Here is a 16,370-nt window from a genome sequence, read left to right on the forward strand (position 1 = left end):
TGATTTATCCCCAGGGGAGGATAGGTGCTTTCAAAGATTGTGTTGTGAGCTCTGAGTCAGAAAGACTGGTTCGATATATATAAGGTCTGTTCACTGCCGCTCAGGTAGAATGAACTTGCTTGTGTTTAGGATTGTTGTGTCTTAGCCTGAGAAATTCTGGGTACATTCAGACAGGGGAGACAGTGCAATGTCACAATGATGGTTGAAGAGTCAATTTGTGGGCTTAACAATGCTAAAGGTTAAATGGTTACATACAGACCACTGAAGTCCTGTATAGTCAAAAACTGGGTGAAACACAGAAACAGAACACAATTATATTTTTACGTGATTTTTAGCAGTTTCCCCTCCCCCCCAATCTTGACCTCGTTATGGCAGCCATACCTCTAAATAGGCAAGTTTGGTTCTGGCAGGTCTGCTTTCTTTTTTAAGGCTGTGCTGCCATCTCCTGGGAGTACTTAGAAATAGCAAGAAACTCCTTGTTAGAATTTAAGGAAGGAGTCCTTGAAAAGGCAGTAATCCGAGGTGGTGCTTCTGGAAATGATGTGGCATGATTGCACCAGTCTCAACCTGCCTAGTCCTGCTCTGGTCTATTTTCTGATTCTCCTGCTGCTTTCCTGATTGTTCCGGCAGGACCTCTACCCCTGCCTGGTTCTGAGAACAGGGCTTTTATTTGCAGTGCAATAATAATAAAATCTGAGTTAGAGCTGATAAAATATGTTGGTAACTTGATTCTCAGACTGAAGCACACTTTCCAGGGATCTCTGTTTTCATCTGGAGTTTTCTGTGTGGGAATGAATACTGGCAGGCAAGGAAGAGAGATGTAGGGTGGAGCTTCTCACAAGCAACCCTGAAGATATGTTGGTCCTAAGGGCAGTGCTCCAAAATGAGTAGTGATCGTGCTGACAGAGCCTAGTCCTGAGCAGAAGGTCCACATTTCTCTTTGCTCTACTGGCAACCCTGGATTTCCTGTAGAAGACAAAGTTAAATGTAGAGACCAACTCTACCTCTCCACTGCTGTCACTCCCAATCTCTCCTCTTTATTTCTCCTCAGCATTTATTATCATCTGATATACTATTGTTTGTATTTCACTTGGTTTTTAAAAATGTTTTCTTGGGGCTCAGTGAGTTAAGTCTCTGCCTTCAGCTCAGGTCATGATCTCAGGGTCCTGGGACCAAGCCCTGCATCAGGCTCTCTGCTCAGCAAGGAGCCTGCTCCTTCCTCTTTTTGCCTGCCTCTTTGCCTACTTGTGATCTCTGTCAAATAAGTAAATAAAATATATATATATAAAAAGGAAATTAAAAAAAATTTTGTTTTCTTTCACTGTGACACAAACTCCACAAAAGCGGTTATTTTTGTCTCTTTTTGTTCACTGTGGGATCTGCAGTACTTAGAATAGGGCCTAGCACTGAGTAGGTGTTCAAAAAGTATTTCCAAAGGGGCACCTGCGTGGCTCACTGGGACCTTCGGCTCAGGTCATGATCTCAGTGTCCTGCGATGGAGTTCTGCATCGGGCTTTCTGCTCAGCAGGGAGCCTGCTTCCCTCTCTCTCTGCCTACTTGTGATCTCTCTCTGTCAAATAAATAAGCAAAATCTTAAAAAAAAATTATTTACAGAATAAGTGAAGTCCTGACTTCATCACCTTATACGGTTACAGGGTCCATACTTCTCCTTCCTCAGAGTTTGATGGATTTCATGTTTCTGCCTCAGCTTTCCATGAGGACTTTCTGCAGAGAGCTGAAAGCCCAGCAGATGGGTGTGTCTCTATCTAGTGACAAGGGAAGAGGATATGTGGTATTAACCACCATTTACCCTGTGCCAGGCCTTTCTAATCACCAGAGGAGTAAACAATCCTAGAGAAGCTTTGTGAGGAGTTCAAAAGGTAGGGAACTGAGGAGAAGCTAAAGCTGAGAGAACCTAGTATAAATTCAGCAGCATCTGGGTGAAGCACATAGTATAATACTAAATGTAATTTATGTATCTGTGTAAATTTATCTAATAATAATTATTGTAGCTCTAATTTATTGAATACCTGCTCTGTTCTAGCACTCTATTATACATTGCATTACACACTGTGTGGGTTTGTTTTCACAATATCTCTATTTTACGAAGCAACGAGGCTCAATGAGCTTATGTATTTATACGAAGCAAGGAGGCTCAATGAGCTTATGTAACTTGCTTGGGCAATGATTTATACATTCTCTGAATAGAAAGCATAGACCAGCCCTGTCCTGCAGAACAGAATAGTGGTTAAATACACGGCTTTAAGCAAAAAATAGCCTTGTTGACTTGGTTTTTGCCACCTCTTGTTGTGGGACCTTCAGCAAATTGCTTAAATAAGCTCCAATGTCCTCACCTGCTAAATGGTGATAACAGTTGTTATCTCCCAGGGTTGAGGGAAGGATTAAATTAGATAGCACAAAAAGCGCTTAGCATAGAGCTAGGCCCTGTAAAGCGCTGCATAAATGTGACTATGCCTGGGAAAGCGGAATATAGAAGGAAAAGTATCCAGCTCTAAAGTTTCCTTTCACTGCTTTTCCTGCTTTTAGAAGCCTGCTCATAACTTCACCTCCGTTACTGAAATTTCCTCTGTCTTTGCTGGAACTTTTCGTGAGGACCTCTCCATCTCACAACACAGCCTCTGATTTGTTATTTCCAAAAGCTTTGGTGCCAAGTTTGCTTTCTCCGGGGATAGAGACTGTTTCTGTGGCGTGGTATGCTGGGGGTTGTAGTCCGAAATTCCTCCATCTACCTCAAGAAGGCGACTGAGCCGAGTCAGAGAACTACAACTTCCAGAGTCCTCCGCGCCATCGGGACGCCATGAGTCTGCAGGGGGCTGCGAGAGCCGGAAGCGTCGGTTACCTTGTCCCGCGCCTGCAGTGAGCGGCTAGATTTATGAAAAAGAACCTGGAACGGCCCTCCCCGGGGCTAAGTTGGTATCAGTACATGTCATGGGGCCAGAGAAGATAGAGGCAGGTATTCCAGGGATGTAGCTATTCTGCAAATCTGAGGTGTGAACTGGTTCCCTGTGTTCAGTGTCTTGAATTGGAGCATCTGCCCGGCTAACAGCCTTTGCCTTAGACACGTCTACTAACTTTTCCTTCCCCAGGACTCGGCTTCGGGAAGGGCTGTGGGCAAGCGTTTGAGGACTGTCCCTCTTCTCACGGGCCAACGCGGGATATCCCGGAGACCCCGGAGAGGCTGCCACTTTGATGTCGGGAGAAACAGGCCCTAAGCCCAGGCTGGCTATGAAGAGTGACTCCTCGACCCCTGCAGCCCCCCTTAGGGGGCTCGGGGCGCCTCTCAGGAGCAGCGAGCCTGTACGCGTCGCCCCGCCTCCGTCGGCAGCCGTAGTTCTGCTGGAGGAGGCTGCAGACCTCTTGGTGGTGCACCTGGACTTCCCGGCGGCGCTGCAGACCTGCGAACGCGCCTGGCGGAGCTTGGCCAAAGATGATGCGGGCACGTACGTGCTGGGCTCCGTTCATTTCCGGGTGATCTTGGGGACGGACTCAAGATATGGGGAGTTCTGTCATTCCCAGATTGCTCATAAGGAGCCCTCTCTGATAAGCTGGTGTGTCCATTCTGCAGAGGAGGAAGCTGAGGCACTGCCAATGAGGAGGAAGCTGTCAAGTCGGGTAACAGCTTAGTGAGAACCCATAGCCAATTCTTTTCTCCCTATTCCAGTGTAGAGTGGCATGATGGGAAGATAGAATGTCTATTAAGACATTCTAACCCTAATTATTTTGGTAAGCAGGATCAGTAAGCAGGTGGTGGAAGTCCTCTCCTAGGTACAGTCTTCTCCCCCAGGTTGTTCATTTCTGACCTTGGTTGATGAGTGGAAGTGGAATTCAGAGCAGGAGTAGTGTTCTGGGACTGTTGAAGAACTGGATTAAAGTATCAGTCTGATGAAAACCTTGGTCCTGCATTGCTCTTTCTAATGCTGTTAGCCTCTTCGGGAAGTTGAGGGAATCATTTCTCTGTGGATAGTAATGTTGATTTTGGCTACACTTTAGGGAGGTGGGTTGAATAGTCAAAGCTGACCCCAGAGAAGGATGAACTAGGGAGCCCTGGCTGTGTTTTAGGGGGTTGAGTAGGGCTTGTGGCAGTAAATGCTGGAGGCCGTGATTTGGGGTTCCTGGGGGTACTTCACTTGGTGGTGCTAATAGGCCAGTTGTGAAGTTCCTATACCTACACTCAGGCAGAAACCTTGCTCAATCCCCACTTCTTCACTGAAGCAAACTCTTAGCTCCAGCTGTTTCCACCCACACACCTGTGCTGCATTTCACCTGGGTACAAAGATGTGTGATAGGCAGCAGTTGAGTTGTCTCCAGATTTATAGGAACTTTGAACTCCTGGGGGAAAGGGCAGTTTTCTCTCTGTTGGGGCTAGTAAGACTGGTTGTAATTTGAGCTCCGCTTAAATACTAATGGGGAGGATAGAGGTGATGGCTACTGAGTTGGGAACTGTATGGGGGGAATGGTCCCAGGGTGGTGGTGGGAATGGAAACAGGAACCATCCATCTTTCTTTCTTCCTTTCTTTCTTTGAGAGTGTGTGAGAGCAGGGGGAGAGGGAGAGGAAAAAATCTCCAGCAGAGTCTACACTGAGCTGAAGCATGGAGCCCGGTGCAGGGCTTGATCCCACAACCCCAAGATCATGACCTGAGCAGAAACCAAGAGTCACCTGTTAACTGACTGAGCCACCGAGGCACCCCTGGAGGGGAACCACTTCTAAACCTGAATTGGTTTTTCTGCTGACAGTTCCTTGGAGGTGAAATGCTCCCTGTGTGTTGTGGGGATCCAGGCCTTGGCAGAAATGAATCGGTGGCAGGAAGTCCTGTCCTGGGTTCTTCAGTATTACCAGGTCCCTGAAAAGCTACCTCCCAAAGTCCTGGAACTATGGTACGTCCTTGTTCTGATTTACTGGGTCAGTTCAGAAACAAGAGGATTTTCATGTCCTTTTTTGAATCAGTGCCCAGTATCTTCTCTTTACCCCTTTCCTACCCTTTCCTTCTATATCTAACTCTTTCCCTGGTTTTTAAAATTTTTTTAATTAAAAATTTTTTTTTTTTTTTACCTCAAAACCTAGCTATAAAGGATGAGGAAGAGAGAATTTAGGAGTCTTAGAGGAAAAGAGGAAGAGGGTGACAGTGGGAATAGGAGATGTGAAGTGGGATGATAGAAGTGAAGTCCTAGCTGACAGAGCTTCTTGCTATTTCCTAAGAATTCCTAATTCTTATCAATATCAGTATCCCATAGGGAAGGCCTGGAGGACACAGGGGAAGGATTGGGTGGGAGAGGGTGGTAGTAATGAGAGGTAAACCGACCATGGAGCACTGACTGTTCCTTTTTTGAAATTGGATTATTTGGGTTTGCAGTGTTCTTTTATACAGCAAAATGCAAGAGCCTGGAGCTGTGCTGGAAGTGGTCAGTGCCTGGCTGCAAGACCTTGACAATCAGGGCCTTCCAGAATACAGAGCTTTGGCAGAACTTCACCTGCACCGAGTGCTGCTGCCTCTGGGCTGCTTGTCGGAGGCTGAGGAGCTAGTGGTGGGTTCTGCAGCCTTCAGTGAGGAAGAACGGCTGGACTTACTCCAGGCCATTAGTAAGGCAAGGCAACAGCAGAAACACCAACACTCGGGCACTGAGGAGGCCCAGAAGCTAAACCAGGAAGGTAGGACATTATTCTTTGGTGGCCTCTGTAAAGTGGAGTTGTGGGCTCTCCCTTATACTTCGGGATTATCATGACATTCCTGGGAGCTTGGGAGCAATTATTTGTATGAGTAACTCCCAAATCACAGAATAGGAAACCTGTTGATTGGATTAAAAAGCGAAGCCCTGACCCTCTGTAGTTGGCGGTGGAAGGAGAATCTCTGGGAGGTGTGGCTGAATCTCAGAACCATAATTCTGGTCTCTTTGAAAGCCAACTTCTCCTTCGGGTCCTGTCACTAGATCTCTTGTCTCTATCATGCTGGTCTGAGTGGGATGTTATTTCTTCTTTAAAGGCTGGCCCAAACACAGCTGAGGTATGCTGGGGCATAGCCAAAAAAAAAAAAAAAAAAAAAAAAAAAAGAAGCTGACACAGTAACTTGGTAACTTGACTTAGATAAAAATTACTTATCTTCAGCTTGGGCCCCACCACCCAGCCTCCTCTCTGCCTTTACTTCCTAGATCTCCTGGGTATGTTCTTCAGTGATTGATGTTGCCCTTTAAGGGGCAGCCCATCTCTGCCCATTGGAATGCAGTTTCACACAATGGCTTTTTAGGGAAACCATTTTAAACCCAACATCATACACCTGACTGTTATCCTACATGGGATGCCTACGTAGGGGTGGGTGTGGGGGTTATTTTGTTGTAAAGGATTTTAAAGGTCCTCTACTTCAGACCCTTCCTCTGGTCTTTGAATTTTTTCCATCCTCTTTTCCTCAAGTGATCCTATAGTCTATGCAAGGATAGAAAATTTACTATCTCCAGAAGCAGCTCATTCCATGTATGGACAGTTCTGTAGAGAAGTTCTTCCTGAAATTTAAGTTTTTTTCTTGGTAGTTTTTAGCCACTGTTCTTTGATTTTTCTCTTCGTGTGTACAGAATTGGCCTGATCTTTTTTTTTTTTTTAAATTTGTGTGAGAGAGAAAGAATGAGTGAGCACAAGCAGGGAGAGGAGCAGACAGAGGGAGAACCAGGCTCCCCGCTGAACTGGGAGCCCGATGTGGGACTCAGTCCCAGGACCCTGGGATCATAACCTGAACCAAGGGTAGCCGCTTAACCAACTGAGCCACCCAGGTGGCTCCTGAGCAACCCAGGTTGATCCTTTTTATTTATTTATTTATTTTTTAAAAAAAGATTTTATTTATTTATTTGACAGACAGAGATCACAAGTAGGCAGAGAGGCAGGCAGAGAGAGAGAGAGAGGAGGAAGCAGGCTCCCCGCTGAGCAGAGAGCCTGATGTGGGACTCGATCCCGGGACCCCGAGATCATGACCTGAGCCGAAGGCAGCGGCTTAACCCACTGAGCCACCCAGGCGCCCCTGATCCTTTTTTTTTAAATGAAAGTTCTTTAACTATAATCCTGTTCTCCAAAGTGTCTTTTCTTTGTGTGCTACAGAGCATGAACCTGCTGATGTAGAATCCTTTCTTTGAAAACAGGTTATTGGCTTCAGGAATTTCCTGTGGCTACCAAAGCCCTCTGCCCCTCCATCTCCCAGGGAGGAAAGGATGGGGAAAGGGTTTGATGGCAAGTTCAGAGTGTTCTGTCAGGACTTGGCACCACTTGTATTTTAGTTGGTGGTGTTCATATTTACAACCTGAGTTTTGAATTCTTCACTATATATATTAAGTGCCTCTCTGTTTCCTGCATTAATGTGATAATCAAGAACTACTGCTCTTTGTAACTCTCAGTACATATCTTAGGCCAAAATATAAAGAATGCTATAAAATAATATTTAAAAAACACACCAGATATGCCAGGTTTACCCAGCTGAGTAGATGCTGTCTATTAAAACTATCTCCTAAGGAGATGACATTCTAGTGATTGTTGTCTGTCCTTAAAATATTTTTGGAGCTTTTGGAATCTTTTTTAGAACCACTTAATGAACTACAGGAGTGAACTAGTGTTGTTACCTTTTGTCAGCTCTCATAATCTTGCTCAAAGCTCAGAGTGGGGGGAAGCTGTTTCTGGTGGAGTTACCTGCAGGTATGCTCTATCTCCCTGACCAGGCTCCTTCTCCCACAAGTTCCTGTCACTAATGATGTTGCTTCGCCGGCTTTGGGATTCTGCAGTAAGCCGCTTCTTCTCCATGCCCTTCAAAAAGAGCCTCTTGGCTGCCTTGATCCTCTGCCTCTTGGTGGTAAGGTTTGATCCAGGTGAGTAATGAAGCCTTTCGTCTTTCCTGCCCTTCCTGGGGAAGGGGCTGTTGAATAGGGGCTAGGCCTGTGGGAGCCCTCCTGGGGATGGAGGCATCTCCTGTGCCACTTCTCCCTGAGTCTCTTCCATAAGAAGGGACTGTTGGACCCCAGCAAGAGCAAGCTCAGCCCGCCTGGAAGAGAATAGCCCTGGAGTCCATGAGAGCAGTCTGGAGGAAATTCACTCTATTCCGTTGACCCTTGAACACTGACTTTGAGTCATTGTCATCTACTTTATCGGGGGGTGAACTCTGACTGGAATGTGAAAATTAAAAAAAAATTCTTTTTCATCATCATAATACCTAAAAAAAAAATTGTGGTAAATCATAATTGAAATACATGTACATTTTAGAAAATGTAGAAAATAGAGAAAAGCATGAAGAAGAAAACAGAAATCACCTATGAAGTTTGTTATTGTAATAGTTATACTTTCAGTCTTTCTATATGGATACAGATGCAATTTTGCATGTTATAAGTATCTTTTTTTTTTTTTTTTTTTAAGATTTTGTTTATTTGTCAGAGAGAGACAGTACACACAAGCAGGCAGAGAGGCAGGCAGAGAGAGAGGAGGAAGCAGGCTCCTTGCGGAGCAAGGAGCCCGATGCGGGACTCGATCCCAGGACCAAAGGATCATGACCTGAGCCGAAGGCAGGGGCCCAACCACTGAGCCCCCCAGGCGTCCCATGTTATAAATATCTTTTAAAACATGGCGTTAGGTGGCTAAATAATATTCCAATCTGCAGAAACTTCTGTGATTGATTAATAACCCCCTATTGTTGAACATTTTGATTATTTCTTACTCTGTTTTCTGTAGAGCTATGAAGCAGGCACGAGTTCCCTAAGTGCTATTTTGGAACAACCCTGGTTATTTCCTGAGAATTAACTCCTCAAAATTAAGTGCTGGACCAAAGATTAAGAGCTCACCTTTTAGATTTTTATGTTTGTGTGTTACTCTATGTGAGTTACAATCTAATCTTTACTCTTCTCATGAATTTAGACTTAGAATAGAATTATATAACTTTGAAAACTGCAGGAAAAACTGGAAATACTTATTCTAGTCCCTTCCTCTTTTCTTTCTTTCTTTTTTTGATCAAGAAACCCAAGAACTAGAGAAAAAAGTAACTAGCCCACAGTCACACAAATAATTTGTCTATTTTTTTTTTAAGATTTTATTTATTTATTTGACAGAGAGAAATCACAGGTAGATGGAGAGGGAGGCAGAGAGAGAGAGAGGGAAGCAGGCTTCCCGCTGAGCAGAGAGCCTGATGCGGGGCTCGATCCCAGGACCCTGAGATCATGACCTGAGCCGAAGGCAGTGGCTTAACCCACTGAGCCACCCAGGCGCCCCTAATTTGTCTATTTTTAAAACTGCCAGTTCTTGGGACGCCTAGGTGGCTCAGTTGGTCAAGCATCAGACTCTCGGTTTCAGCTCAGGTCATGATCTCAGAGTTGTAGGATCCAGCCCCACATGGAGCTCACTTGCGAGCATATGTGCATGCATGTTCTCCCTCTCTCAAATAAATAAACAAATCTTTAAAACAAAACAAAAACAAAACCTGCCAGTTCTTGATTTAATCTTTAGGTCTTCCCCATTTTCCCCATTCCCCTTCCTCTTATTTAGTGAGCTTTTTTTTTTTGCATAGCTCAGAGTTGTCCTTTTCACTTTGCTGAACACTGAGCAGAAATTTTCTCTGAATAGCTCTGTTTGCTTAAGGAAAGAGTCACTTGTAGTTCTCAGGAAAGCTAAGGATAGTTTGTGTTCATTCCTGTCCACTTGCAGACTTCTACTTTGTTCCACAGAGACTTGATAAAAATTTAGATTTTTTTTTTTCCAGTGGTTCTTGTAAGTCCTGCTCTTCTGAGTGGGAACAGCAAAGGGTAATTTGAGTATGCGGCTTGCCCAGCTGCATGGTGCTTCCCCATCCCCTGGCCTGGAGCTGCTGACCCCCAGTGGCAGATTTAACTCATTGCAGTGGTGGTTCTGTGGGAGAGGAGAGCCGGTGATTAGGCAGCAACTAGAACTCTGAAGGAAGGATATAAAAAGAGTAGACTGTCAGTAATTTTCCTTAAAAATAACATTTTTCTTTTTAAGAAAGAAAAAAATCAGTTAAAAAATCGGTAATAAGGAAAAACTAATCAATCAACTCAGCCCTAATTCTAAAGAGGTAATTGTACTTTATTTTTAATATAATTAACTTAGGATAAAAATATGAAATACTGTCACTTGACTGCAGGTTGAGAAGGTATGAAAAAGAATGTAGTGAAGTCTCTTCTCAAATTTATCTTCCCAGAGGCAGCTACCATTATCAGTTTGTGTATGTATCAGAAAGCTAGGCTAAAATATATGTTTTCTTATTCTTAGCAAACTTAAGGTCACTGTAATCCAAGTGAAGAAAATATATCCCAGAGAATATATCCTAGAGAAAGTGAAGGTTTTCTTTATTGTTGGGAAGGGAAGGAAGAGGAAATAACATTAAGCATCAACATATGCTTTAAAAAAATAACCCGTACTTCCATTTCCAAGGGATGGGACTTGAGGCTGAGGGGAAGAAGAGGGGAGTAAAGGCAGGCATACTGACAACAATCTTCCTTCTTCCTGCAGCTTCTCCTTCTTCTTTGCCCTTCCTCTACAAGCTGGCTCAGCTCTTCCATCGGATCCAAGAGGCCATGTTTTCTCTCTACCGGCTTCCTATCCACGACTGAGTGACTTTTCCCATTCCACTCAACCTCTATACTCCCCAGGCCTGCCATGACAGAAGCAGAGTAACTCATCCATGGTGGCCCTCCTGTTGCTGGCTGTGGCCCCACAGGGGTGGGGCCAGCCCCAATTCTAGAAAGAGTTGATCCAGTCTGGTAAACTATGTTTTGCTGCCTGAGTGGTCTCCCTTTTGCACCCTAGTTTGGCTGGTGTTGGTAGGTAATGCGGGAACAAAGTAGGGCCAGGGAGCATGAGTCCTCTGGAATAATACTCCCTTATACCAAAGGCCCCTTCTAAAGGAGGGGTTTGGGAAAGGAGAGTATATCCATGAAATATTCCATCTTCTTGGTAAAAGCAAGGGATTGGTTTTTTAGGTCAGAGTGTAATGAAGCTGGAAGTTCAGAAAACTCTGATGGAATGACCCTTGGCCTTTCACTTGTGTGGAAAACTTAACCTCTGAAAATTGCCTCACAGGTCAGGCCCTTAGGGAGAGTGAAGATCTGAGAGGGCCACTTATTTCTCTTTTCTGCTCTTCTCCACCAGATCTGTGGAGAGGAGCATAGAGAAGTTATTTATCAATATACCATTCCTGTGGTTTTGCAGTAGGCTTGAAGCTGCTTGGGTCCTCTCTTTTCATACCAGGACGTGGCTTTCAGAACTACCCAGGTAACTGTTGAAAGCAAAGTAAGGCTGCTCCGCTCTTCTCACTGGGTAAAGTGATCTTGTTTGGTGCTTCTTGGGCTTCAGCTCAATTTTCCAGGTTGTCAGTGGCCAAGTCCTGCTCTATTACACACTCAGTATTCCTGTGTTCTCTTTCTTCCTTTTAGTTCCTTCTTCCTGCTCTGCAATGGTATTTTTATACTTTGTTTGATGGCTGTCTAACCAGGTTCTGCCTACCCTCTTGGTATATACCGTTGCTGGTTCCCCTCCCCCCTTTCTGTGTCCTGTTGTTCTAGTTATAGTCTATTCTTTGTATAATGTGCAAATTTTTCTGCTTGTGTGGCCTTGAAAAGTAGGTCAGCCTCAGAGGCTGATGAGCTGAAAATGGAACTGGGTAATCAGGTGAACTGGAAGGGATGTATGGAGGGAGTTGGCCAGAGGGGAGATACGGGTTTTGAAGGCAACGAACAATTCATTGTTAGGAGGAGGAGGACACATTGGGGCCCTAGTGTTTGGGTATTTGAAATGTTTCAGCGTTTTCTGTCACCAGCCACAAGAATCTTAAAAGTTTCTGTGCAAATAAATGTAAAACACTACTATGCTGTCGGAATTGTAAAAGGATTCCAGCAGGGGCTAGCATTTTTGAGGCTGAAGGCCAAGCAAACTGCCCCCTGCTGGGTCTTCAGGCGGTGTTGATGCCAGGAATAGAGGAGATGCTTAGTAGTTTCTGAGAGGCTGGTTTTCAGGCCTTCCAAGTCAACAGTTTGTCTTTAGTAAAGCGGGTGGGAAAAATAGAACCCAAAGGCCTTTGGGAAGTGAATCCCTAGGGCGTAGTCCACCTCTGTAGGAAACAAATCTGTATTTTTACATAGGGACTTTTAAGTAGAGTTAAGAACCCTGAGAAGAGGAAAAGAGACAGGTAAGCCTTGAGATCTGTTGGAATGATTTCTCAAAATTAAAATCTGGTCCCTTTCTCTACCCTAGAAAAAACTCTTTAATGACTTTGCACGCCTCACATGGCATTTCTTCTTAAATTCTTCATGGAATTTAAGGCCCCTTAGGCACTGGTTTCGGCTAATCCCTCCACTTTTATGTGGGGCCTCTCTTGCTCACACACGCTGCCCTCCAGAGGCCCAGCCAGTCATGGTTTTCTGAACATTTCATGTTCCTTCACACTGCTGTATCTTTAACACCTGCTGTTCCTTTTGGAAGGCCCAGCTCCCACTTTTTGCCTGGTTAGCTCCTCAAATTTCCAGACTTACTCAAGGGTTACTTTTGGGAATCCTCTCCTGATGTCTACTTCCACCTTTTTATGTTAGTGACCCCATAGCCTTATAATTGCAAAGTTCTTTGTTACCTCCAGTAACTGTGAGCTCTTTGATGCTGGGGAATGTGGCTTGTTGCAGTGTTTAACAATCAGTTTGGATCCCTGCTCTACGAGGTATGGGACTGTTGGAAAGTGACCTATCCTTTCTCAGCCTCAGTGTCCTCATCTGTTAGTTATTATTTCATAGGGACTTCTGGGCCTAGCTAAGCACCTAGGAAATATGAAGCTATCAGAGGTGTTTAAATTAATGAACTACTATAGCTGTCAGGACAAAAGGTCCATGTGCTTTTGGTATATTTTGTATTGTGAAAAGTCTGAGTAAAAAGACCTGACTATACCCAACTTCTTTTTCTGTCTGTCCCCTGAAGTTCTTCCATATTCAGCTTCTAGGCCTCTAGGTTCTCTGTGTGATGTTCGTCTTGAACTCTGCAATATTGTCTGGCAACCAGCCCCAGCTACCTTCCTAGTCAGTCAAGGAACTCAGAACCAGAACTGCTCTGATAACTTTGATATTTTCTAAGAATGGAGGCTGGTATTCATATCAGTCTTCACGTCTGACTTTAATGAGGTCAGAAATGAAGGGAGGGCTTCCTTGTTACACTTAGACCTGTGCTGTCCAACATGGTAGCCATTAGCCACAGGTGGATTTTGAGCACTTGAAATGTGGCTGGTACAAATTGAGCTGTTCTGTGAATGTAAAATACTCACTGGATTTTGAAGATATAGGACTATAAAAATGGAAACTCAATAATTTTTATATTGATTGCATGTTGAAATGATAGTATTTTGGGTATGTTGGGTTAAATAAAATCTATTAAAATTAATTTCAGCTGTTTCTACTTTTTTGTGGGGTTGCTAGATTGCTTAAAATGATATATATATATATATATATGACTCACATTATATTTCTTTCAGGCAATGCTATTGAACACACAGTATACATCAAGTTCAGAGGTGATAGCAATCAGCATTGTATGGTGGGATTTTGTAGGATGTTAGATCTGGGAAGATCATCTCTTACACACCCCATCTCCACCCACCCCCTTTCTGTAAGTTAAGGAAATTGAGACCGAGAGAGGTGAAGTTATTTCCCTGAGTCTCATAGCCTCAATAAGATAAAAGTCGCTGGACCCTCAAATCTGGTATTCCTTTCACTGTGCTATGATTTTGCTTCACTTGCCCTAAAATCAGTCACTCTCTAGCTTAAATTCACTGTTAATATGCAAATGTGTCCAGGAGGGGTAACTTTAGGTGGAGTTAGTGGATTAGTTATACTAGGTTCTGAGAAAATACAACATAGAACAGATATTTTAAAATTTAGGGATGCTAAGGAGAATAGCAATGGGTGATGGCATTTTGTGGTCCGATAGGAGGCTAGGGAGGTTGGGGTGGTAGAGAGATGAAATTAAGCTATTGTGGGCAATCACAGGGGTGGAAGTGGATGGGCCAGTCAAGGACATAGTTGTTCTGATTCTCGAAAGTGGCATTAAGGGACTGAGGAGGTATGTTATAGTTTCGGGCAGGGGATCTGCACTCTTGCATGTATGTAGGCCATGTGGGCATGTAAATGATTTAAAAATCATACGGAAGTTTTATATATATGGTACAGAATTCAAAAGTTACCAAAGGAGGGGCGCCAGGGTGGCTCAGTGGGTTAAAGCCTCTGCCTTCGGCTCGGGTCATGATCCCAGAGTCCTGGGATCGAGCCCCGCATCAGGCTTTCTGCTCTGCAGGGAGCCTGCTTCCTCCTCTCTCTCTCTGTGTGCCTCTCTGCCTACTTGTAATCTCTGCTTGTCAAATAAATAAATAAAATCATTAAAAAAAAGAAAAAAAAGAAAAAGAAAAGTTACCAAAGGATATTCATGGAAAAGAAATCTCTCTCTCTTTTTTTTCTTTTCCCCACTTTCAGTTTCCTGCCTAGAGTCCACCACAGTCATTTAATTAATCTTGGATGATTGTTCCTTATCAGCTTATGTAGAGCTGCCTCATTTTTACCAGGTATTCGGCATTCCATTATGTGATAGGATCGCAGTGTAGAAAAAACCCCCACACTTACCCTTTTTAGGCTATTGAGACCTCTCCACCCTCTCCTAAGCTGAGAAACACAGCAACTCTAACTTTGAGATTTACCGTTATTGGTCCTACCTCTTTACGGTCACTTCCTAGCAAACATGGAGCAGTCTGTCCAGCCTGTCTGGTAATTACCACAGCCATGGTGGACAGATAAGACCAGGCCCTTGCTTACCCTGGACATTCAATTTTTCTGAATCTGGACTGGCACTTAAGCAGCTTCTGCCATCTGCTGGAAGGAGCCAGAGGATATGGCAGAAAGAGAAAGGCTTGACATAAGTTGCAAAGAGGCACCTATTGATTACCTTGCCTTCTTTCACTTCTTGCATGGAGGTGTCCCAGGGCCAATGGAGTTCGATCTCTGGCATGCACAGGGGGGGGCCTATTGTAATTCTGTTAATTTTACTCTGGCTGAGGCAACCTCCTTGCCATAGCACCCCTTTGGAATTTAATACGTGAGGTGTTCACTAGAACAAAGTAGGGCTCTTTTGCTTCCCTCCCTCTGGAAACTTCAGTTTTATGGACTGGTAGGAAGTGAGGTTAAAGGCAATGTGCACAATTCCATAAGCAGCCTATGAAATCCCTCTCTCTGCCATTCCTCCAATGATAAAGTAGGGATCCAGATATTGTTTCCTGGCCTCTAGGCCTCCAGGCTTCCTGGTAAAACAATGACTATTTTTCTTTTTTAATTTTTTATTTATTTGTCATAGAGAGAGAAGCGAGAGCAAGCACAGGCAGACAGAGTGGCAGGCAGAGGCAGAGGGAGAAGCAGGCTCCCTGCCAAGCAAGGAGCCTGATGTGGGACTCGATCCCAGGACGCTGGGATCATGACCTGAGCCGAAGGCAGCTGCTTAACCAACTGAGCCACCCAGGCGTCCCAAACAATGACTATTTTTCTTGTGTTAAAGAAATGCATATAGGGACGCCTGGGTGGCTCAGTTAGTTAAGCAGCTGCCTTCAGCTCAGGTCATGATCCCAGCGTCCTGGGATCGAGTCCCGCATCGGGCTCCTTGCTCAGCAGGAAGCCTGCTTCTCCCTCTGCCTCTGCCTGCCATTCTGTCTGCCTGTGCTCACTCTCTCTCTCTCTCTCTCTCTGACAAATAAATAAATAAAAAATCTTTAAAAAAAAAAGAAATGCATATATATTTTGGAAAATATTAATAATTGCATAGAAGCAAATATGGGGCTCAGGATCCCACTACTCAGAGATAACCACTGCTAATGCTGATTGATTTTCTTTCAGTTCTTTTTAAAAAAAATACTTTCTTTATTTGTCAGAGAGAGAGAGAGAGAGCAAGGACAAGGAGGAGCAGGCAGAGGGAGAAGGAGGCTCCCTGCTGAGCCAGGAGCCCAATGCAGGATTCCATCCCAGGATCCTGAGACCATTTCTTGAGCCAAAGGCAGGTGAGCCACCTAGGCACCCTTCAGGTTTTTTTGTTTTTTGTGTTTTTTTTTTAAGCATTTAACCTTTTTGGTAGACCAGGTGCTTCAAAAGCTGTGAAAAAACAGAATGGTTTGTCTGAAACTGGGATTAACTGGCTCAGCTGGGTGCCTTCTACTAAAGAGAGTAGAAATGATCTAGGGAAGGTCAGGCTGCGAGAGAAGATGCTGTGCTCCCCAATTGTTGTGTGGTGGCTAAATAGCTTCAGGTATAATGGAACAGTGAAATGTCCACTAAGGCCCGCTTTCACCAACACAGCCAGATCCCAATAGGTGGG

At 44.3% G+C, this 16,370-nt stretch overlaps 1 protein-coding gene across 3 annotated transcripts; it reads left to right on the forward strand.

Annotated features, from left to right (window-relative positions):
* The first annotated feature begins 2,832 nt into the window (after nt 1–2,832).
* On the forward strand, nt 2,833–13,397 carry PEX26 (peroxisomal biogenesis factor 26). Of its 3 annotated transcripts, none has more exons than XM_044227073.1 (6): nt 2,833–3,009; nt 3,108–3,461; nt 4,757–4,897; nt 5,374–5,669; nt 7,712–7,858; nt 10,500–13,397. In XM_044227073.1, exons 2-6 carry the CDS (start codon nt 3,211–3,213, stop codon nt 10,598–10,600), a joined length of 936 nt encoding a protein of 311 aa, XP_044083008.1. In that variant the 5' UTR covers nt 2,833–3,009; nt 3,108–3,210; the 3' UTR covers nt 10,601–13,397. The 3 variants fall into 3 exon arrangements, with proteins under 3 accessions (XP_044083008.1, XP_044083009.1, XP_044083006.1); XM_044227074.1 differs by having other exon boundaries at nt 2,833–2,974; XM_044227071.1 differs by having other exon boundaries at nt 2,833–3,461.
* The last annotated feature ends 2,973 nt before the right edge of the window (nt 13,398–16,370 follow it).

This window comes from Neovison vison, chromosome 12 (genome assembly GCF_020171115.1).
Source record: "Neovison vison isolate M4711 chromosome 12, ASM_NN_V1, whole genome shotgun sequence".
Lineage (NCBI taxonomy): Eukaryota > Metazoa > Chordata > Mammalia > Carnivora > Mustelidae > Neogale > Neogale vison.